Source organism: Triticum urartu, chromosome 2 (assembly GCF_003073215.2).
Source record: "Triticum urartu cultivar G1812 chromosome 2, Tu2.1, whole genome shotgun sequence".
Classification (NCBI taxonomy): domain Eukaryota; kingdom Viridiplantae; phylum Streptophyta; class Magnoliopsida; order Poales; family Poaceae; genus Triticum; species Triticum urartu.
The window spans coordinates 654092929-654117603 of NC_053023.1; the positions used below are offsets into that span (position 1 = coordinate 654092929).

At 44.0% G+C, this 24675-nt stretch overlaps 1 protein-coding gene across 1 annotated transcript; it reads right to left on the reverse strand.

Moving 5' to 3' along the window:
- Window positions 1–7861: 7861 nt before the first annotated feature.
- LOC125539463 (protein argonaute 2-like) lies at window positions 7862–12867 on the reverse strand. Its single transcript, XM_048702921.1, has 3 exons — window positions 12228–12867; window positions 10160–11315; window positions 7862–9620 (listed from the first exon to the last, which is right to left on the reverse strand). The coding sequence occupies exons 1-3, from the start codon at window positions 12754–12756 to the stop codon at window positions 8156–8158; spliced, it is 3150 nt and encodes a 1049-aa protein (XP_048558878.1). The 5' UTR covers window positions 12757–12867; the 3' UTR covers window positions 7862–8155.
- Between the last annotated feature and the right edge of the window lie 11808 nt (window positions 12868–24675).

Consider the following 24675-nt stretch of genomic DNA (forward strand, 5'->3'; position numbering starts at 1 on the left):
ATTTTTTGTTAGAGACGCCACCATTAATTCAAGCAAGGGCTTATATGCCTTCGTTTGACTGGATTTTGGGAGGCCGCCACGTCAGCACTGTTTATTGGTTGTTTCGCACCTCTACCTGTTATGTGTGTTGTGCATGATAATTTTTGTAATCAAATGAAGCAAATGATTGTCTTTATTGGTGAGAGCGCTGCTATTTATACAAAGCCAAGGGACGCTTCTCAATAGGCCCCCATACAGGAGGATGCGAGCAACCGTCATGACTGTTGCCAAAAGACAACTGCTGTCGGTTCTTATAAAGCAGGGATTAACCCATTAATTAACACATATTAATTAATCCTAACACTCCCCCTAATCACAACTTGTACTTTGTGAGCATCACCATCTTCTTAAAGACTCCTCCAAAAACCCTGTGGAAAAAATGTGAGGAGCAAAGTGTTTGATATGTTGTGAAAAATCCTTCAAACCCGGTGGGAAAAATAAGGAGAAAATGATGCAACATATAATGATTATTGTCTCTTTTAAATCAATACGAGAAAGCCCATAGAGTTCAGAGGACAATAAATATGTCGTATATACTTTCTTAAAAACCCCTGTGGGGAAAACAGAAAAATATGACATACGGTCTTATGTTGATATTACCTCATTAAAAACCTTTATGAGAACCTATAAAGTAAACTCATGAAGGAAAAAAGAGTGTAATATGATGCTTTTAATAGGAACAATTCAGGAAGATATTCCCCCTGATTCTTGCATATTCCGAAGCCGTCAAATACCAACTCCATGAACATATTTATGGAACGTATAAGTTGGTAGAGACTTGGTGACCAAATCAGTCGCATGATTTGACTTGCAAGATATGCAATATAGCGATATTGCTTATTATGTAACATGTTTGCATCTGGGCAACACAAGAAACATTATCGTTGAGATAATGGTTGGTGGATGTAGCCATGAGGTCTGTTTTGAAGACTCTTCATGAGAGGGCAACCACACCAAGTAGGAACACTAAGCTTGTCTACGATCTGACATAATGGAGATCTGATCGATGTATCCAATGATATCGGTGTTCACATTTCTATGAAACTGAAAAACCAGGAAAAGATGTTTGATGCCTTTGGAGATATCGATAGATATTCTTGAGTCCCAACTAATTGTGTTTGGTGGATCCAATGGCATTATGGAACATTAAGTCCCAATATCTCATTTCCATCATCTCTCGATCAAAATAGATCATTCCTACGTCTAGAGAATGAACTACCATGAGAGTTAACGATGGATAAGATTTGTCCACAATGAATTTCTCCAATATATTATGGATATATACAATATAGTATACCATAATGTATGAATAAAGGTGCTCAAGTTGTAGTAACGAGCAATATTTTGGTTTACCCAAATCCTTCATTTTGAACTCCGTCATTTAGAGATTACATGTGTCATCATTGCAAACATACAAACATGGATAATCATCATTGTAGGAGAAATCCTTGTGTATAAGGATCTCACTACATCGGTTGTACCATATGTACCGACAACAGTAAGCCGTATGGTGGCTTACCGATTTTACACAATGTATGTTGCATTTTGTTTTCGATTCAGAATTGAGATTCCATCGGAAAACAATCATATATGTCTGAATCTAGTGATCTACATGGCTATGTAATCACTACATCTATCAACTGCAGAGATAGATGATTTTTAACTGTCAATGATATAAGTTATCGGAATGAGATTCCACCTCTAGAGAATAGTTGGGTGTCTGCGTGAACCCCTGTGCTACAATACTTGCTCTTTGTTTCACCACCTCGTTGTTCTCAATTCTGTTTTCAGAAGAAAACTGGTGTAGGTATTGCTTATGAATACCTTCTCATTATTGAGCAAGATCATTTCTACCTAGATTATACCCTTTGCTTGAGTTCAGTCCGAGTGTTGTTCACACTTTGCCATGGCCATGGTATTTGGATTTGAATCACTTGAAAGGTTTCTTCAATCTAGTTGAGAAATGTATGTCAACAATTGTAGACTTCCGGTTATATGTTTCTCCAGAATTTATATATCAATATATAGTTGATGGAATATCATTACCCATGGTGACTGCTCGTGATTTCCCAATGCGATTGAGTCGGGTATTCCGATGTCCCGGTCATTGTGTGCACTATGACCTGGGTTGGTGGAGGTTTCCCGTCCACTGAGTGTATACTACCCATTAGGTGTCTGTCAACGTAAAATTGACTTGCATTTACTGATTCAGAGGCCTTGATATCCTTGCTTGCAAGAAGCTAAATCCTGATGTACTATTGTCGTACTTCTTCCCCTGTTGCTTTGAACGGGGATTTGAGTGGTTTTAGTTGCTTGCACGAAGCCAACTTCAGTGCACGACCCCATACCGTCCGTCCTAGTCCGTTTGGGGTAGAAAGGACGAATAGCACGGCCCAATGTGCGGCCCAAATGGACAAATATCCAGATTTCATCCGTTTTCGACTCATTCCCGACCCAAACTTGCGTCGCGTTTGGGATGAAACGTACATCGCGCGGACAGGCTGGCCCTTGTCCTCCCCGTGGCCCGCCTGTCGAGGACACAAGCACTCCATTCGCCCCCAACGCCTCTGCCCGCTCTCCCCCGCCCCACCCCGCTGCCGGCGCCGCTACTAGTCTCCGGCCGCCTCCTCACTGCTCACTCTCCCCCGTTCATACCAAACCACGTCTCGACATGGCCGCCACCACGCCCGTGCTTTCGTAGGGGCATGTTAAAGCATGCACTGTCATATTAGAAGCTGTGGCTTCGCAAGATCTTTGCATATGGCACTCTTCCTTCAGCATGGCAGGTTCTCACAATGATATCAACGTGCTGCAGCGTTCTTCGGTATTCGCAAGGCTTGCAGAAGGTCACTCCCCACCTGTCAACTTTGAGATCAACGGCCACCAGTACAACAAGGGATACTACCTAGCTGATGGTATACATCCTCAGTGGTCAACTTTTGTGAAGACAATCTCGAGCCCCAAGGTGAGAAGAGACAGAGATTTGCCCAAATACAAGAGAGTGCTAGAAAGAATGTGGAACGTGTTTTTGGTGTGCTTCAATTCCGATGGGGTATCATTCAAAACCCTGCACTGACATGGGATGAAGGGAAGTTTTGGGAGGTGATGAGTACTTGTGTGACCATGCACAACATGATCGTCGAGGATGAGCATGATAACAACATCTTCGACCAAGGATTTGATTTCAAGGTGAAAATGTTGAGCCCCTGCACCAAGAACCGGCCAAGTTTGAGCAGTTTGCCCAATTTAATCGTGAAATGCGTGATTGGCACACTCATTTGGACCTTCAAAATGACTTGGTTGAGCACATGTAGGCTCACGTTGACAACCAATAAATGTATTGGTCCATTATGTTCATTTAAGACAATTTAGATTTGGTTGTAAAACTATTTTATCAGAGACAATTTCGATTGGGCTGTAAAATTATTTTTATTTCCAGACAATTAATATTTGAACATGCAAACTACTCCATCCGTTCCTAAATATTTGTCTTTCTAGAGATTTCAACAAGTGACTACATACGGAGAAAAATGAGTGAATCTACACTCTAAAATATGTCTATATACATCATATGTGGTAGTCCATTTGAAATCTCTAAAAAGACAAATATTTAGGTATGAAGGAAGTAGTTTTGAACATTGAAATATGAATATATGGGCATTTTTGGCCGCAGCGGACAGGATGGGGCCAACACGGCTACCCCATCCCAGAACAGGCCCGAACACGACCCCATTGCCCTACTCAAACAGACAGAATTCAGGCTAAACAGACGTCCATTTGGAGTTGTGCGCTGGAGTTGGCCTCACAAGGCCCGCTGAAAGTTCTGTGATGCTCGTCAGAAGCAGAAGCAGGTAAACTTGTAAGACTCGTACCGTCAAACTGGTGCAGACTGCTGTTAAGTTTAGAAAACAAGTGCAGACAGAAACAGTGGGCGTAGTGCAACACCTTCCTGCATGCAGGGGCGGGCCCACCTCAATTCAAGGGTATTCAGTTGAATACCCATTATTTTCAACAACAAAAAACTAGATATATATACTGTATATCATGTGTATGTACAAGAAAAAATGAAACTGATGCACTAAACGTGCTAGCTAACCAATTCAGCCCTTTCGTCAAAAAAAAACCAATTCAGCCCAAAAACAGAGGCTAGCCCAGCTTGCAATTCTCCCTCACTACCCACCCCATGGCCCATAGGCCCAATTGGGCCCACCTCAATTCAAGGGTATTCAGTTGAATACCCATTATTTTCGCCAAAAAACTAGATATATATACTGTATATCATGTGTATGTACAAGAAAAAAATGAAACTGATGCAATAAACGTGCTAGCTAACCAATTCAGGCCAAAAATAGAGGCTAGCCCAGCTTGCAATTCTCGCTCACTACCCACCCCATGGCCCATAGGCCCAAACTGCTTCAGGTTGCACCGTGCGCGCACGCTATGCATCCAGGGAGCTCCTAATTGGCGCTGCAGGCACCAGTTCGCCCACTGCCGCTCACGGGCACTGCAAGCTGGGCCGGCCCATTAAGCGCAAAGATCGCTAGGTCGAAGTCAGATAGCTCATCGCGATTATTTTCTTGGCTTGGTCGTTTCGTTCCAGAATTAAAAAAACTTCAAAAAATTGGGAAAAGTTCACAAAATTTAAATAAAGTTCATCAATTTTGGAAAAAAATTCACCAATTACGAAAAAAAGTTCATTGAACTTGCAAAACATTCATCGAATTTGAAAAAAAATCATCAAAATCTAAAAGAGTTCATAGATTTCGAACAAAAAGTTAACGGAATTTGAAAAAAGTTCATCCAATTTCAAAAAAGTTCATCAAATTTGTAAAAATTTCATCGATTTTGGAAAAAAATTCATTAAATTTAGAAAAAGTTCATCAAATTTGAAAAAAAGTTCATCGATTTTTTTATATTTTCATAAATTTAGAGGAAAGGTTCACGAAATTTGAAAAATAAACACGCATTAAAAAACAAAAAAAGAAAGAACGGAATAGGATAAAAAAACAAAACGAACTGAAGAACTGATAAAAGAAAGGCTTGAAGTACTTTGTCATGAGCAGAGCGATGGCCCGATGGTACCAACGTAGCCCTCGTAGAGAACAGGTCATGCGTTCGAACCACCGTCCATACATCTATCGCTGGTTCAATTACCTTCCCTGTTCCCAAATTGTATTGATCTTTGCACACATCGGTCTTGAATTTTAAATCCCTAGGCTCACATATCAGTACATATGATCTGTTCATTGAAATTAGATGTATTCACCTTGTCATGAGCAGAGCGATGGCCCGATGGTACCAACGTAGCCCTCGTAGAGAACAGGTCGCGCGTTCGAACCACCGTCCATACATCTATCGCTGGTTCAATTACCTTCCCTGTTCCCAAATTGTATTGATCTTTGCACACATCGGTCTTGAATTTTAAATCCCTAGGCTCACATATCAGTACATATGATCTGTTCATTGAAATTAGATGTATTCACCTTGCTAATTAGATTTTGGTTATTGATTTCTCTCTGTATCTCATGCTTCTCAGCTTGTTTCTAAATAGTTCATTGAAGAGAATACCCTCTAACAGACTAGCAAACTAACATTTATTCAGTGTTAAACATGCAGATTCTTAGTTAAACTAAACTCATTTTTAAAGCATCAAGGATAGGATTGTCATCCTGTGATTCTTAGTTAAACTAAATAGTTCCCAAATTGTACTGATCTTTGCACACATCGGTCTTGAATTTTAAATCCCTAGGCTCACATAGCAGTACATATGATCTGTTCATTGAAATTAGATTTACCTTCCCTGCTCCCAAATTGTACTGATCTTTGCACACATCGGTCTTGAATTTTAAATCCCTAGGCTCACATAGCAGTACATATGATCTGTTCATTGAAATTAGATTTACCTTCCCTGCTCCCAAATTGTACTGATCTTTGCACACATCGGTCTTGAATTTTAAATCCCTAGGCTCACATAGCAGTACATATGATCTGTTCATTGAAATTAGATTTACCTTCCCTGTTCCCAAATTGTACTGATCTTTGCACACATCGGTCTTGAATTTTAAATCCCTAGGCTCACATAGCAGTACATATGATCTGTTCATTGAAATTAGATGTATTCACCTTGCTAATTAGATTTTGGTTATTGATTTCTCTCTGTATCTCATGCTTCTCAGCTTGTTTCTAAATAGTTCATTGAAGAGAATACCCTCTAACAGACTAGCAAACTAACATTCCTTTAGTGTTAAACATGCAGATTCTTAGTTAAACTAAACTCATTTTTAAAGCATCAAGGATAGGATTGTCATCCTGTGATTCTTAGTTAAACTAAATAGTTCCCAAATTGTACTGATCTTTGCACACATCGGTCTTGAATTTTAAATCCCTAGGCTCACATAGCAGTACATATGATCTGTTCATTGAAATTAGATGTATTCACCTTGCTAATTAGATTTTGGTTATTGATTTCTCTCTGTATCTCATGCTTCTCAGCTTGTTTCTAAATAGTTCATTGAAGAGAATACCCTCTAACAGACTAGCAAACTAACATTCCTTCAGTGTTAAACATGCAGATTCTTAGTTAAACTAAACTCATTTTTGAAGCATCAAGGATAGGATTGTCATCCTGTGATTCTTTGTTAAACTAAATAGTTCCCAAATTGTACTGATCTTGGCACACATCGGTCTTGAATTTTAAATCCCTAGGCTCACATAGCAGTACATATGATCTGTTCATTGAAATTAGATGTATTCACCTTGCTAATTAGATTTTGGTTATTGATTTCTCTCTGTATCTCATGCTTCTCAGCTTGTTTCTAAATAGTTCATTGAAGAGAATACCCTCTAACAGACTAGCAAACTAACATTCCTTCAGTGTTAAACATGCAGATTCTTAGTTAAACTAAACTCATTTTTAAAGCATCAAGGATAGGATTGTCATCCTGTGATTCATCAGCTTTTTTATCATTATTTACTTTCCATCTCTATATATCTTAGATGTTGCGACTTCGATCTTTGAACAATTATGATCAATTACGTTGCGACCTGTTATTGATTTTCTATAAGATGGAAATTTGAAATTATGATCAATTCTATGAATATATTATATTCTGCGATATCCATAGGTATTACCCAATTTTTGTAAACTGGTACTAGAATCCGTCATATATGCCAAAACAAGGATTTAGACTTCCAAAAAAACTGCCTTTGAAATTTTGAATACACACTCTTGAAATCCTGGGCCCGCCCGCATGGCCTTTGGTCCTTGGAATTTTGAGTCGACCTATGCTCTGAATCCCGGATGGCACTTTAAACCAGTGATGGTCGTGTGCAGGCACTGGTAATCGTTTGCTTCTGCACCAATGAGGGAGGCTGCTTCCAGGATCAGGACACGCTTGCCTCTGGAGCTTCCTTCCTCGCCAACAAAGGATGGGCTCCGTACCAAATGTATTGTCTCCCTAGCCGATTGGAACTCTATTTTAGAGTTTTCTTTTTCTTTTGAGATGTTTATTTAGAGCTTATTTATAGACACTTTTGGCGCGCAATTATTTATATAGACATGACTTGTTATTGCTGAATTGAGGAGAAGAGAATCGGTGCTCTCTGTGTTTGAATTTGTTGTGCCGGCCTCTACTTTCTGTGTATGCTCTTGTGAATCTGTGATAGAGAAGAGACTTGTTCGGCGCTAACTGCTGCAATCTGTTCATGACAAGAACAGTTTTAAAAGCATTCTTTGTCTGAAGCTACTTGTCCCTGATGGAGCAAATAATTACACCATCCATATCAAGTGACAAGCAAATTCCCACCGTTCAGATTTACGAGATGATGAAATGAATCGAAAGTTGTTACAACTTCCATGGAATTTCATCATCAGAATCTCCGAAGATACAGTCAAGCCACCAAGGTCAGGCAACCAACACAGCTATAGTTAAAAACACAGACCTGAAGCACACGGACAATGACACAACTAGCAACACATTTCAAGTTCAAAGTTCAGACCATACCAAGCAGTTTGGGGTATATGTTCTACCGGACCAAGTTCAGACAATACGAAATAGTTTGTATATATGTTTCTACCCGACCAAGACCCTAAGCAACACCGGGTGAAACGCCAGCGTCAGATGAAGAACATGTTGTCCTGAAGATCCACGTGCAGCATCGGGAAGTTGCTGAAGTCAGAAGCACCCGCCGCTGCGGAGGAGGCCGAGGACGACGAGCTGCGCACCTGGGGCTGGGACGCCAGCATGCCCTCATAGTAGAGCCTGCCACGGTATGCCGCCAGGTCAGCGTAGTAGACGGGCGTCGCCAGTGATACGGGCTTGGTGCAGCGCGCGAACACGAAGCAGAGGTTGTACACCAGCCTCTGCAAGTCGTCCGACCCGTAGCCGTGTTCGTCCATCAGGTTGTAGTAGTGCGTCGGCCGGCTGGTCCCTATCAGCCCGTTGTGGCTGCACAGGTAGAAGTCGTACGTCACAGGGTCGACAATTCTGGTGTCCACCACCGTGCCAGGGAGCACATTGCCGTTCTTCGTCTGCAGCGGCTCGTTGTGCTCCTTGGGGAACAGCCGCGTGTGGTGCCGCTTCTTGGCCACAATCACGGTGATCGTAGGCGAGTAGCCCTTCACCTTGATCACCTTCTCCATGTCTGCAAGCTCCTCGTTAAGGACCATCTCGAACTGCCCATCACTCACGCCATCACGGAAGTAAATGATCTTCTGAGGCTTTACGCCGGCCTTCTTCTCAAAGACACCGATGAGTTCTTGGACAATCTCGCCGAGGTTCTTGATCACCTCACAGCGGTGTGGCTGGGCGCGGATTCTAGGCACGTACTTGGTGGCGCCCCTATTCATGGACGCAACCACAGCTGCTATCGACGGGCTTTCCACATTCCCGGGTGACGGGTGGTTCACGTCCGCGCCGATGAACATGTAAGGAACACCGTTGTCCAGTGGGAGCTTGTCCTGGAGCTGGACGTTGATGCCCCCGAGCTTGCTGTTGATCTTGAGAGCAAGGTTGGACATGTACTGGTCCTGGCCCTGGGTTTTGTTTGCAAGGTGGCTCAAGAAACACTGGGTTTGGATCCCCAGCTGCGTCTCGCAGATCAGCTTCAGTGTCTTGTACCCAGGATGCTGTTCAGACATCGGGCAGAAGAGGAGCTGCAGCTTCTGGTTCTTCTTCACCGCAGCCTGCTTGGCTTTGTTCAGCTCCTCGTACAGTTGGTGTGGATCTGATAGCACTGACATTGTCGATAGATGCACAAAACATGCTGTCTTGTTCATCTGAATGCCAAGGTCACAGCACTTCCTGACGATATAGTTAATAAACATGTTCCCATCAAGCGCTTGCTGCTTGTTGTGAGATGGCCGTGCACTGAAGTCCACAATGCCCCAGCACTGAAGTGCTTTGCCTTCTACCAGCTTCTTCCCCATGAGGTTCCACTGGCAATTAGATGGAGTGATACTTAAATTGCCAGGGGCTCCTCTGGAGGAGCCGAGTGTCAGCATGGGAGGAGAAAGGACCCTGCCAGTGACTTCCATCATCTTCACATCCAAAGAAATCCCAAACTGTTGAGCTATTTCTCCCCTGGAAATAAAATGGTGATTAGTACCTGATACAAACATTTTTTTTCATTTTTCCACAAAAAAGATAAAGATCTGTTACTGAGTTCATATTGTCCCTTTGCAAAAGAAATAAGACAGAGAAGGGCTTAAATATCAGGAACACAAACAAGCAAATGAGAACATGAGTTGGCAAATATATACTGATTACATGGTTACAATCTACTTTCTCTACCAAGAATGTAATAGCATCCGTATTAAGTACTCTGTTCCATAATACTTGTCGTGGTTTTAGTTCAAATATTATGGAACGGAGGGAGTAATGTGGTAGAGGTACTTTTGTAAAAAAGAGCATCAACTTATCATAGTACCAGTTAAATACTGCAACATGTCGGTTTCCTATGACCAAAATACTAACAGATGGTTATACATTTTTGACACTACACTAGTGTAAAAAACGCTCTTATATTATGGGACGGAGAGAGTAGTTTCCTATGACCAAAATACTAACAGATGGTTATACATTTGCAAACCATATAAATTGATTCAAACTCAAATAGTTACCTGCAAGGCCCATCTTCAGCTTTGACCGCAGTCTCAATCTCCCACTTCCGCTCAGCTGCCTTAATTAAAGCCTTGCCTTTCAGTGCTCTATCAGTGTCCTTATTCAAATTTGCCATTGGATACCTCTGTCCTTCAATAAGCTTACAAAGCTCAATGGGCACATAATTTGGTTTGTCTTTGCTCTTGCTCAAATCCAGGCATGGAAGCATCTGATACTCAATCACCTTGCCATACTGCTGAGCAAAATAGTCAACAAGTTTCCTTGACTGCCCTGATTCCGAATCTAAAAAGGTGATCTGGCTGGCTGGCAAATCAGTGAAGCCTTGAATAGTGTACTTCTGCTTAGTCTTCCGGTGGGACACAGTAACACGCTGGCCTTTGAGCTCATACACCAACTTTTCCCGATGAGTCTTGTTCAGTGCTGTCCTGTAGTCGAGGGGAAGGGGCTTTATAAACTGCCGCACGATATCCAGAACAGGTCCATCTCTGCGAAATGGCATAACTGAATAGTCGACACATAGGACCAGTCCCTGCTGAGTGTGTTTAAGGGTCTGCTGGGTTCCTTTCATAGATACAACACCTGACCCCATATCCACTTTGCTTTGTGGTGAGTAAAATCCATGACCAAGTATAATCTTGCTCCAGCTAGAAGCCTCACGCACAATGACATCAAGACCCTGTAAGATCTCCCTAGCCACAGGCAGCTCCGAGAGTTGGCTTAGAGGAAGCTGCTTCTTGAACTCTACTGATACAATGTAGGTCTTTGAACGAACTCTGACACGGAATAAACCTTCTGGCAGTTGTGCAACAGTAAATAGGTTTCTCTTTCCATCATAAGCAACAGCCGATGAAAGCTGCCGAAAGCTGTCATCCTTGAAAAGCTCGGCCTTTGCAGAAAGAAAATCTGCATTGGAGAGCTCCTTGCCAGAAACCTTTGAAGACGCTGGATCAAACTTGATATCTATGTCATAGTGGAAAAAGGTTGACAGCTTTGGGTACTTGACTATGAAGTGGTTTACCAAAAGCTGGACCCTGGCTTGACATAATGTTCCACCACCATCAGGTCTTTGCATTGGCACACGTATGCCATTGGGAGACACAGCAACTGGGGGCGCTAGTGGTTCTAATTTTGCCACTTCTTTGGAGCTGATGCGTTCTAGTGAAAAAGGAAGATCAGTTAGAATTAGAAACAAGGTAAATTTGCACGAGCCAAATACTCAACAAAAATATATTTTTTTCTTTCCAGCTTATGTTCTAATATGATTTTTTCCCAAGTCAACATAGGAAAAATTGCTAATCATTCAGAAATTTGGGTAAAATTAAACAGTGTCTGAATCTTCTCAAACTGCAAGCTGGCAAACAAAATAAGGCTACCTGAAATCCTAGTTTTCCCCTTTTCACAAGTGCTCTGTATCCTCTGAAACAAATAACTCTCATGGGGAAACAGTGGAATAAAAATTGCAAATGATTCAAAATTAGTAATTTATGTGTGTGCCTAAACAAGGCATTGCCACAAATTCCTCTCGCTTGTTTTGCATAACACGATAGTAACAATCTAATCATCCTAAAATTAAATGCTTCCTCCAGATACAAACTTGATATAATCACTAACAGGTAGGAGTATGAGCCAAGATCTAGTGGAGATTATCATACAGATAGATCTCATCTATAATTATTTGTTCAATGCATACCGAACTCAAAATTATATGAAACCTAAGCTAACTCGAGGAAGATGATATTACGATATAATCACACAATGCTACGATGGTACGAAAATTAATCTAGCATCTCAAGGACGAAGAATAGTGCAGAAATCTGCAAGGGCCGAACAAAATACAGTTCAGATCGCACCCCCATCATTCTAGTCAACGATGAGAAGTTCCCTGCTATACCATCGACACAGAGGCGATAAGGAACGCCTTGATCAATCGCACAAACAAGTGGAACCATACCGTATAGACTCAATTCACCGTCACAAATCCCTAGATTACTTGACAAACCGTCAAGGTATTGAACATTGCTTAGGAACAGAGTATGCTAAGTTAAGCAGGACAGGGGAAGTGCTTACCGACGGATCCAGATGAGCGCCCCGCCTCCTCGGACTCAACCCTCCTCGCCGCAGACGCTGGCGCCGGCGCCCTCACCGGAACGTATTCCCCGGGTCCTCCGGCGGGCCCTCTCCCAGGCTGCGCCCACGCGTTCCCACCACGCCCACCGCCGGGGCCGTACCCACGCCCACCGCCGCCAGGACCACGCCCTCCCGGACCGCCTCCGCCGTAGCCGCCTCCGCGGCCCTCGCCGCCTCCCTGAGGACCATAGCCTCGTCCGCGGCCCTCGCCGCCCCCGCGAGGAGCGTACCCTCCGCCGCGAGGCGCGTAGCCGCCCCCGCGGCCCTCCATGCCCCCTTGGGGCGCGTAGCCTCCGCCTCCTCCGTATCCTCCACCGCTTCCCTGAGCGCCCCGGCCTTGACCGCCTCCTCCGTAGCCTCCGCCGCCTCCTTGAGGCCCGTACCCACCGGGCGCCCCGCCACGCCCGCCGCCGCCGCCGCGAGATCTCCCGCGGCCGCGGCCAGCGCCGCCGCCTTGCTCGTAATCCATCCCCACGCTAAACCCTAACGGCGAGACAGTCTCTAGATCAAATGGCTAAGGAAAGTTTTGGATCAAAATTTTCTCTGATGCTTCGGCTCGAAGCAGAGGAATGGCAGTTCCCCGTTGGAGCGGTTTATACTAGGAGGGGAGTCGTGGGGTTCGTGAGCGCGAGAGCCGGGGCGGGCAGTTCCAATTCTACCCCCTGGCGGTTTCGTGGATAAGGAGTTGGAGCGGGTAAAGCCGGCGGTGTGCGCAGGGGTATAACGGGAAACATCAGTCAATGCAAGTCAGGCCGGCGCGTGCCACGAAGCTGCCGGGCGACGCGTGGGGTCGCGGTCTCGGTCGTCTGCCTTTTTTCTTTTTCTTTCCGCTTATTAGATCTCGCTTTTGCAGTTCAGTGCCTACGCTTTGTGGCCAAATTTCGTGTTTTGACATTTTTGTCAAAAATAAGCGAGATCTGACCCATATTCGAAACCTTTTGGAATTTGACCCTTTTATCTACCGCCAATGATCAAGGCGATAGGCAAATGCAGGCTACCACCACAGGGAGAGAACGGCGGTAGCCCACTCATCCACGTCAGCCTCAAGTAGACGGAACAGTATCCTGCCCCCCCTACCACCAGAGCCCACGGCGGTAGGCTATGTAACCCTACCGCTGTAGACTCTGGCGGTAGGTGCTGAAACCTTATAAGCCCGCGGGGCCGGCTCGTGGGGCCCGCCCACCAACCAGCCCCCATCTTCTTCTCCTCAGCCGCGCGACGCCGCAAGAACAGAGAGCACAAGCTCTCTCTAGTCCCCTCCACTCCCCCCCTCCGATCTTCTTCGTTTTGCCACCATTTTTGCGGATCGAGATGGCTCCGAAACGGGAAAAGTAAGCTCTCTCAATCCCTCCAATTAGTTCTACTCGAAACGCTTTCAATTCGATGCATTATTTGGTGCAAATAAACCCTATTTTCTTACTTTGTGTCTATCCTAGGATTGCTTAGGTTGATTCTATATGATGTATATGGTTGAATATGAACTCTAATAACTAGTTGTGGAAATTATATGTAGTTTTGATATGAACCCTAGTTCATCACGAAGGTAGTTGGAGATTAAAATTATTTTTGAACAAATGGTCATATGATTGATGTTGGAGGGATTGTAAGTAGTTGCCTACATATGATTGAATTATGTATATGCATTTTTTTGAACAAATGGTCATATGATGGATTTTGGTGAATAGTGTATATGCAATTTTCTTATAAATATTGAATAAACAAGTGCATGAGTGATGGTGGAATGTTGTTGAATGAATTATGTTGGTTGAATATGATTCATTTACATTGATCATTTATATTGGTTGAACATATGATAAATAATGAATGTTGGTTGAATATGATTCATTTATATTTGGACTTGATATGTTCATGTTTGTTCAAAAGGATACAAGTTGGTTGAAAATGACATCATTTCCAATTGTTATCGGTGCCCCCCCTGCGCCAGAAATCGGCGTGAAGTACACCATGCTTGATCATGCTTTCGACAATGGTCACCGCGTCCGTTTTATGGAGAACGGAATGGTAATGTCTATCGTCAATTTGCTGTATTGTTTATTATGACAAAATTAGTTACTAACAATTCCGTTTACACTTTGACAAATGCTCCCCTATTGCAGATGAGGGGCCACACAAAGGCCGTGCAGATGCAGTACGACGAGCGCTACACTCCGTACTTCAGGAGAGCACGGATGTTGGGTATCATTCTTCAGTTCAAAAGACAGACCTCGGTGCTCGTCCAATCGGCTCTTACGACATTGATTGACCGGTGGCGCCCCGAGACGCATAGTTTCCATCTCACCTGAGGTGAGATGACAGTGACTCCTCCAGGACTTCGGCATGATCACGACCCTGCCCATCCAGGGCCATGCTCGGACTGGGCGAGTGGAGAGGGCCAACTGGCAGCAGAGGGTGATCGCCCTGATCGGCGACTGCTCTCCCATGAAGGGGAACAGAACATCCGGTGTGCGGCTCAAGTGACTCCTGGAGAACCGGACCATATGCCCGCAAGATGCCGATGAGCGGACCGTGGAGCAGTACCCGAGGGCCTATTTGTGGTACCTTCTGACGGAGGTCGTCTTTCCAGACTGCTCGGGGGATTGATGTGATAGCCTAGCTTATTAGGGATGATAGACTACTCATATCAATAAGGAATTCCTTCTTTTTCGGGAGCCCATTCGAACAGAACTCCAAAGATAAGCGTGCTTAGCTTGGAGTAGTTTCAGGATGGGTGACCGATCGGGAAGTTGCTCCTGGGTGCGCACGAGTGAGGACAAAATGCGCAGAAAAGACTAGTATTGATTTGTGGGGCTAGTCTAGATCCCGCCAGGAGTAATGACCACCAGCGGGTGTTTAACGGGGCATTACAAGTTGGTATCAGAGCCGACCCTCGCGGTTACACAGATGTTTGCAGATAGGTGCGTGGTCATGTTGTGCATGACGTTTGTGACCCATCATGGCACACGGCATGGCACATGTGCTGGATTGGATGCACAAACGTATGTGCCAAGAGGGAATGTTCCTGTGGCCCGACGAGGACGTCGGTTCCTCTGAGTGGGGGTGTATGTGATAGGGTGGCTTATTAGGGATGATAGACTACTCATATCAATAAGGACTTCCTTCTTTTCCGGGAGCCCATTCGAACAGAACTCCAAAGTTAAGCGTGCTTAGCTTGAAGTAGTTTCAAGATGGGTGACCGACCGAGAAGCTGCTCCTGGGTGCGCACGAGTGAGGACAAAGTTGGCAGAAAAGACTAGTGAGTAACGACCCCCGACGGGTGTGTCCAGGGTGTTACAAGTTGGTATCAGAGCCGACCCTTGCGGTTACACAGATGTTTGCGGATAGGTGCGTGGTCATGTTGTGCATGATGTTTGTGACCTGTCGTGGCACACAGCATGGCACATGTGCCGGACTGGATGCACAAACATATGTGCCAAGAGGGAATGTTCCTGTGGCCCGACGAGGACGTCGGTTCCTCTAAGTGGGGGTGTATGTGATAGCCTGGCTTATTAGGGATGATAGACTACTCATATCAATAAGGAATTCCTTCTTTTCCGGGAGCCCATACGAACAGAACTCCAAAGTTAAGCGTGGTTAGCTTGAAGTAGTTTCAGGATGGGTGACCGACCGGGAAGTTGCTCCTGAGTGCGCACGAGTGAGGACAAAGTGCGCAGAAAAGACTAGTATTGATTTGTGGGGCCAGTCTAGATCCCGCCAGGAGTAACGACCACCGGCGGGTGTGTCCGGGGCGTTACAATTGCGCCCTATGGATAAATCTCGGCTTCTTGGAGGACTGGGATGAGGGGTACAACCGGGGGTCCGCCGACCTAGCTTACCTATACCGCTCAGTACGATAAAATCTCAATACTCGTTTTCCACCAATGTATGTTGTTTTAGATTGTGCTATCTGCTCATCATCACTTCATATTTGTAGCTGGACGACGCAACACGGAGGACCGAAGAGACCTCCGGCATGTGTGGATTTGTTTCGGCCCTTTTAATTTGGATGTGGGAGCGGTTGCTGGTCGGCCGTCCTGAGAGAGTTCGCTCGCGTGCATGGACGGGTTTGAAGGAAATATGCCCTAGAGGCAACAATAAAGTTGTTATTTATATTTCCTTATATCATGATAAATGTTTATTATTCATGCTAGAATTGTATTAATCAGAAACTTAGTACATGTGTGAATACATAGAAAAACAGAGTGTCCCCAGTATGCCTCTACTTGACTAGCTCGTTAATCAAAGATGGTTAAGTTTCCTGGCCATAGACATGTGTTGTCATTTGATCAACGGGATCACATCATTAGAGAATGATGTGATGGACAAGACCCATCCGTTAGCTTAGCATAATGATCGTTTAGTTTTATTGTTATTACCTTTTTCATGACTTATACATGTTCCTTTGACTATGAGATTATGCAACTCCCGAATACAGGAGGAACACCTTGTGTGCTATCAAACGTCACAACGTAACTGAGTGATTATAAAGATGCTCTACAGGTGTCTCCGATGGTGCTTGTTGAGTTTGCATAGATCGAGATTAGGATTTGTCACTCCATGTATCGGAGAGGTATCTCTGGGCCCTCTTGGTAATGCACATCACTATAAGCCTTGCAAGCAATATGACTAATGAGTTAGTTATGGGGTGATGCATTACGGAATGAGTAAATAGACATGCCGGTAACGAGATTGAACTAGGTATGATGATACCGACGATCGAATCTCGGGCAAGTAACATACCGGTGACAAAGGGAATGACGTGTGTTGTTATGCAGTTTGACCGATAAAGATCTTTGTAGAATATGTAGGAGCCAATATGAGCATCCAGGTTCCGCTATTGGTTATTGACCAGAGATGTGTCTCGGTCATGTCTACATAGTTCTCAAACCCGTAGGGTTCGCACGCTTAACGTTCGATGACGATTTGTATTATGAGTTATGTGATTTGATGACCGAAGTTTGTTCGGAGTCCCGGATGAGATCACGGACATGACAAGGAGTCTCTAAATGGTCGAGAGGTAAAGATTCATATATTGGAAGGTTGCATTTGGACATCGGAATGGTTCCGAGTGGTTCGGGCATTTTTTCGGAGTACCAGGAGGTTACCGGAACCCCCCGGGGAAGTTAATGGGCCTTAGTGGGCTTTAGTGGAGAGAGGGAAGAAGGGCCACGAGGTGGCGCACGCCTCCCCCTGCCCAAACCGAATTGGAAAAGGGGTGGGGGCGCAACCCCCTCCTTCCTTCTCCTTCTCCCCTCCTTCATTTCCCTCCAGTGGAAGAAAGGAAAGGGGGGGTGGCGAATCCTACTTGGACTAGGAGTCCAAGTAGGACTCCTCCCTTGGCGCGCCCCTCCTGGCCGGCCTCCTCTCTCCCTCCCTCCTTTATATACGTGGCCAGGGGCACCCTAATAGCACAACAGACAATCTCTTAGCCGTGTGCGGTGCCCCCTCCACAGTTCAACACCTCAGTCATATCGTCGTAGTGCTTAGGTGAAGCCCTGTGCCGGTAACTTCATCATCACCGTCGCCACGCCGTCGTGCTGACGGAACTCTCCCTCGGCCTCAACTGAATCAAGAGCTCAAGGGACGTCATCATGCTGAACGTGTGCTGAACACGGAGGTGTCGTACGTTCGGTACTTGAATCGGTTGGATCGTGAAGACGTTCGACTACATCAACAGCGTTACTAAACGCTTCCACTTTCGGTCTACGAGGGTACATGGACACACTCTCCCCCTATCATTGCTATGCATCTCCTAGTTAGATCTTGCATGATCGTAGGAATTTTTTTGAGTTACTACGTTACCCAATAGTGGCATCCAAGCCAGGTCTATGTGTAGATGTTATATGCACGAGTAGAACACAAAGAGTTGTGGGCGATAATAGTCATACTTCTTACCACCAACGTCTTACTTTGATTCGACGGTATTGTTGGATGAAGCAGCCCGGACCGACATTACATGACCGCGTTCATGAGACTGGTTCTACCGACGTGCTTCGCACACAGGTGGCTGGCGGGTGTCTGTTTCTCCAACTTTAGTTGAATCGAGTTTGACTATGATCGGTCCTTGTTAAAGGTTAAAACAACACACTTGATGAAAAATCGTTGTGGTTTTGATGTGTAGGTAATAACGGTTCTTGCTAGAAGCCCATAGCAGCCATGTAAAACTTGCAACAACAAAGTAGAGGACGTCTAACTTGTTTTTGCAGGGCATGTTGTGATGTGATATGGTCAAGACGTGATGAGATATAAATTTTTGTATGAGATGATCATGTTTTGTAAAAGTTATCGGCAACTGGCAGGAGCCTTATGGTTGTCGCTTTATTGTATGAAATACAATCGCCATGTGATTGCTTTACTTTATCACTAAGCGGTAGCGATAGTCGTAGAAGCAATAGTTGGCGACATGAAAACGATGCTACGATGGAGATCAAGGTGTCAAGCCGGTGACGATGGAGATCATGACGGTGCTTTGGAGATGGAGATCAAAGGCACAAGATGATGATGCCCATATCATGTCACATATTTTGATTGCATGTGACGTTTATCCTTTATGCATCTTATTTTGCTTAGTACGGCGGTAGCATTATAAGATGACCCCTCACTAAATTTCAAGGTACAAGTGTTCTCCCTGAGTATGCACCGTTGCTACAGTTCGTCGTGCTGAGACACCACGTGATGATCGGGTGTGACAAGCTCTACATTCACATACAACAGGTGCAAGCCAGTATTGCATGTGCAGAATACTCGGGTTAAACTAGATGAGCCTAGCATATGCAGATATGGCCTCGGAACACTGAGACCGAAAGGTCAAATGTGAATCATATAATAGATATGATCAACTTAGTGATGTTCACCATTGAAAACTACTCCATCTCACGTGATGATCGGACATGGTTTAGTTGATATGGATCACATGATCATTTAGATGACTAGAGGGATGCCTATCTAAGTGGGAGTTCTTAAGTAATATGATTAATTGAACTTTAATTTATCATGAACTTAGTACCTGATAGTATTTGCATGTCTATGTTGTTGTAGATCAATGGCCTGTGCTACCGTTCCCTTGAATTTTAATGCATTCCTAGAGAAAGCTAAGTTGAAAGATGATGGTAGCAACTACATGGACTAGGTCTGTAACTTGAGGATTATCCTCATTGTTGCATAGGAGAATTACGTCCTGGAAGCACCGCTAGGTGCAAGACCCGCTGCAGGAGCAACTTCAGACGTTATGAACGTCTGGCAGAGCAAAGCTGATGACTACTCGGTAGTTCAGTGTGCCATGCTTTACGGCTTAGAATCGGGACTTCAAAGACGTTTTGAATGTCATGGAGCATATGAGATGTTCTAGGAGTTGAAGTTAATATTTCAAGCAAATGCCCGAGTTGAGAGATATGAAGTTTCCAAAAAGTTCTATAGCTGCAAAATGGAGGAGAATAGTTCTGTCAGTGAACACATACTCAGTATGTCTGGGTACCACAACCACTTGACTCAGCTGGGAGTTAATCTTCCTGATGATAGTGTCATTGATAGAGTTCTTCAATCACTGCCACCAAGCTATAAAGGCTTCGTGATGAACTATAATATGCAAGGGATGGAAAAGACAATTCCCGAGCTCTTCGCAATGCTAAAGGTTGCGGATGTAGAAATCAAGAAGGAGCATCAAGTGTTGATGGTTAACAAAACCACTAGTGTCAAGAAAAATGGCAAAGGGAAGAAAGGGAACTTCAAGAAGAACAGTGAACCAGTTGATGCTCAAGGGAAGAAGCCCAAGTCTGGACCTAAGCCTGAGATTGAGTGCTTCTACTGCAAAGGGACTGGTCACTGGAAGCGGAACTGCCCCAAGTATTTGGTGGATAAGAATGATGGCAAAGTGAAAGGTATATTTTGTTGGGTTTCGTAGTAATTTCAAAAAATTTCCTACGTACACGCAAGATCATGGTGATGCATAGCAACGAGAGGGCAGAGTGTTGTCTACGTACCCACGCAGACCGACTGCGGAAGCGTTGACACAACGTAGAGGAAGTAGTTGTACGTCTTCACGATCCAACCGATCAAGCACCGAAACTACGGCACCTCCGAGTTCGAGCACACGTTCAGCTCGATGACGATCCCCGGACTCCGATCCAGCAAAGTGTCGGGGAAGAGTTCCGTCAGCACGACGGCGTGGTGACGATCTTGATGTACTGCAGCAGCAGGGCTTCGCCTAAACTCCGCTACAGTATTATCGAGGACTATGGTGGCTGGGGGCGCCGCACACGGCTAAGGAATAGATCACGTGGATCAACTTGTGTGTTCTTTGGGGTGCCCTGCCTCTGTATATAAAGGACTAGAGGGGGGAGGCTGGCCGGCCAAGGGAGGGCGCGCCAGGAGAGTCCTACTCCCTCTGGGAGTAGGATTCCCCCCTCCCCCCCAATCCTAGTTGGAATAGGACTCCTTGAGGGGGGAAAGAGAGAGAGGGGGCCGGCCACCTCTCCTAGTCCTAATAGGACTAGGGGAAGGGGGGGAGGTGCACAGCCACCTTGGGCTGCCCCTTTCTCCTTTCCACTAAAGCCCACTAAGGCCCATATAGCTCCCGGGGGGTTCCGGTAACCTCCCGGTACTCCGGTAAAATCCCGATTTCACCCGGAACACTTCCGATATCCAAACATAGGCTTCCAATATATCAATCTTTACGTCTCGACCATTTCGAGACTCCTCGTCATGTCCGTGATCACATCCGGGACTCCGAACAACCTTCGGTACATCAAAATGCATAAACTCATAATATAACTGTCATCGTAACCTTAAGCGTGCGGACCCTACGGGTTCGAGAACAATGTAGACATGACCGAGACACGTCTCCGGTCAATAACCAATAGCGGGACCTGGATGCCCATATTGGCTCCTACATATTCTACGAAGATCTTTATCGGTCAGACCGCATAACAACATACGTTGTTCCCTTTGTCATCGGTATGTTACTTGCCCGAGATTCGATCGTCGGTATCCAATACCTAGTTCAATCTCGTTACCGGCAAGTCTCTTTACTCGTTCCGTAATACATCATCTCACAACTAACATATTAGTTGTAATGCTTGCAAGGCTTATGTGATGTGCATTACCGAGAGGGCCCAGAGATACCTCTCCGACAATCGGAGTGACAAATCCTAATCTCGAAATACGCCAACCCAACATGTACCTTTGGAGACACCTGTAGTACTCCTTTATAATCACCCAGTTACGTTGTGACGGTTTGGTAGTACCCAAAGTGTTCCTCCGGTAAACGGGAGTTGCATAATCTCATAGTTATAGGAACATGTATAAGTCATGAAGAAAGCAATAGCAACATACTAAACGATCGGGTGCTAAGCTAATGGAATGGGTCATGTCAATCAGATCATTCAACTAATGATGTGACCTCGTTAATCAAATAACAACACTTTGTTCATGGTCAGGAAACATAACCATCTTTGATTAACGAGCTAGTCAAGTAGAGGCATACTAGTGACACTAAGTTTGTCTATGTATTCACACATGTATTATGTTTCCGGTTAATACAATTCTAGCATGAATAATAAACATTTATCATGATATAAGGAAATAAATAATAACTTTATTATTGCCTCTAGGGCATATTTCCTTCAGTCTCCCACTTGCACTAGAGTCAATAATCTAGTTCACATCGCTATGTGATTAACACCAATAGTTCACATCTTTATGTGATTGGTTCACATCTCCATGTGACTAACACCCAAAGAGTTTACTAGATTCAATAATCTAGTTCACATCGCTATGTTATTAACACCCAAAGAGTGATCATGTTTTGCTTGTGAGAGAAATTTAGTCAACGGGCCTGCCATATTCAGATCTGTATGTATTTTGCAAAATTCTATGTCTACAATGCTCTGCACGGAGCTACTCTAGCTAATTGCTCCCACTTTCAATATGTATCCAGATTGAGATTTAGAATCATTTGGATCAGTGTCAAAAACCTGCATCGACGTAACCCTTTACGACGAACCTTTTTGTCACGTCCATAATCGAGAAACATATCCTTATTTCACTAAGGATAATTCTGACCGCTGTCTAGTGATCTACTCCTAGATCACTATTGTACTCCCTTGCCAAATCAGTGCAGGGTATACAATAGATCTGGTACACAGCATGACATACTTTATAGAACCTATGGCCAAGGCATAGGGAATGACTTTCATTCTCTTTCTATCTTCTGCCGTGGTCGGGCTTTGAGTCTTACTCAACTTCACACCTTGTAATACAGGCAAGAACTCTTTCTTTGACTGCTCCATTTTGAACTACTTCAAAATCTTGTCAAGGTATGTACTCATTGAAAAAACTTATCAAGCGTCTTGATCTATCTCTATAGATCTTGAAGCTAAATATGTAAGCAGCTTTACCGAAGTCTTTCTTTGAAAAACTCCTTTCAAACACTCCTTTATGCTTTGCAGAATAATTCTACATTATTTCCGATCAACAATATGTCATACACATATACTTATCAGAAATGATGTAGTGCTCCCACTCACTTTCTTGTAAATACAGGCTTCACCGCAAGTCTGTATAAAACTATATGCTTTGATCAACTTATCAAAGCGTATATTCCAACTCCGAGATGCTTGCACCAGTCCATAGATGGATCGCTGGAGCTTGAATATTTTGTTAGCACCTTTAGGATTGACAAAACCTTCTAGTTGTATCATATACAACTCTTCTTTAATAAATCTATTAAGGAATGCAGTTTTGTTTATCCATTTGACAGATTTCATAAAATGTGGCAATTGCTAACATGATTCGGACAGACTTAAGCATAGATACGAGTGAGAAACTCTCATCGTATTCAACACCTTGAACTTGTCGAAAACCTTTTGCGACAATTCTAGCTTTGTAGATAGTAACACTACTATCAGCGTCCGTCTTCCTCTTGAAGATCCATTTATTCTCAATTGCTTGCCGATCATCGAGCAAGTCAACCAAAGTCCATACTTTGTTCTCATACATGGATCCCATCTCAGATTTCATGGCCTCAAGCCATTTTGCGGAATCTGGGCTCACCATCGCTTCTTCATAGTTCGTAGGTTCGTCATGGTCAAGTAGCATGACCTCCAGAACAGGATTACCGTACCACTCTAGTGCAGATCTCACTCTGGTTTACCTACGAGATTCGGTAGTAACTTGATCTGAAGTTACATGATCATCATCATTAGCTTCCTCACTAATTGGTATAGGTGTCGCAGAAACAGTTTTCTGTGATGTACTACTTTCCAATAAGGGAGCAGGTACAGTTACCTCGTCAAGTTCTACTTTCCTCCCACTCACTTCTTTCGAGAGAAACTCCTTCTCTAGAAAGGATCCATTCTTAGCAACGAATGTCTTGCCTTCGGATCTGTGATAGAAGGTGTACCCAACAGTCTCCTTTGGGTATCCTATGAAGACCTCCTTTGGGTATCCTATGAAGACACATTTCTCTGATCTGGGTTCGAGCTTATCATGTTGAAACTTTTTCACATAAGCATTGCAGTCCCAAACTTTAAGAAACGACAACTTTGGTTTCTTGCCAAACCACAGTTCAGATTGTGTCGTCTCAACGGACTTAGATGGTGCCCTATTTAACGTGAATGCAGCTGTCTCTAATGCATAACCCCAAAATGATAGTGGTAGATCGGTAAGAGATATCATAGATTGCACTATATCCAATAAAGTACGGTTATGACGTTCGGACACACCATTATGTTGTGGTGTTCCATGTGGCATGAGTTTGTGAAACTATTCCACATTGTTTTAATTTAAGACCAAACTCGTAACTCAAATATTTGTCTCCACGATCAGATCGTAGAAACTTTATTTTCTTGTCACGATGATTTTCCACTTCACTCTGAAATTCTTTGAACTTTTCAAATGTTTCAGACTTATGTTTCATCAAGTAGATATACCCATATCTGCTCAAATCATTTGTAAAGTTCAGAAAATAATGATACTTGCTGTGAGCCTTAACACTCATCGGACCGCATACATCAGTACGTATTATTTCCAATAAGTCAGTTGCTCGCTCCAGAGAACGGAGTCTTAGTCATCTTGCCCATGAGGCATGGTTCGCAAGCATCAAGTGATTCATAATCAAGTGATTCCAAAATCCCATCAGTATGGAGTTTCTTCATGCGCTTTACACCAATATGACCTAAACGGCAGTGCCACTAATAAGTTGCACTATCATTATTAACTTTCCATCTTTTGGTTTCAATATTATGAATATGTGTATCACTACGATCGAGATCCAATGAACTTGTTTCATTGGGTGTATGACCATCGAAGGTTTTATTCATGTAAACAGAACAACAATTTATTCTCTTACTTAAATGAATAACCGTATTAAAATAAACATGATCAAATCATATTT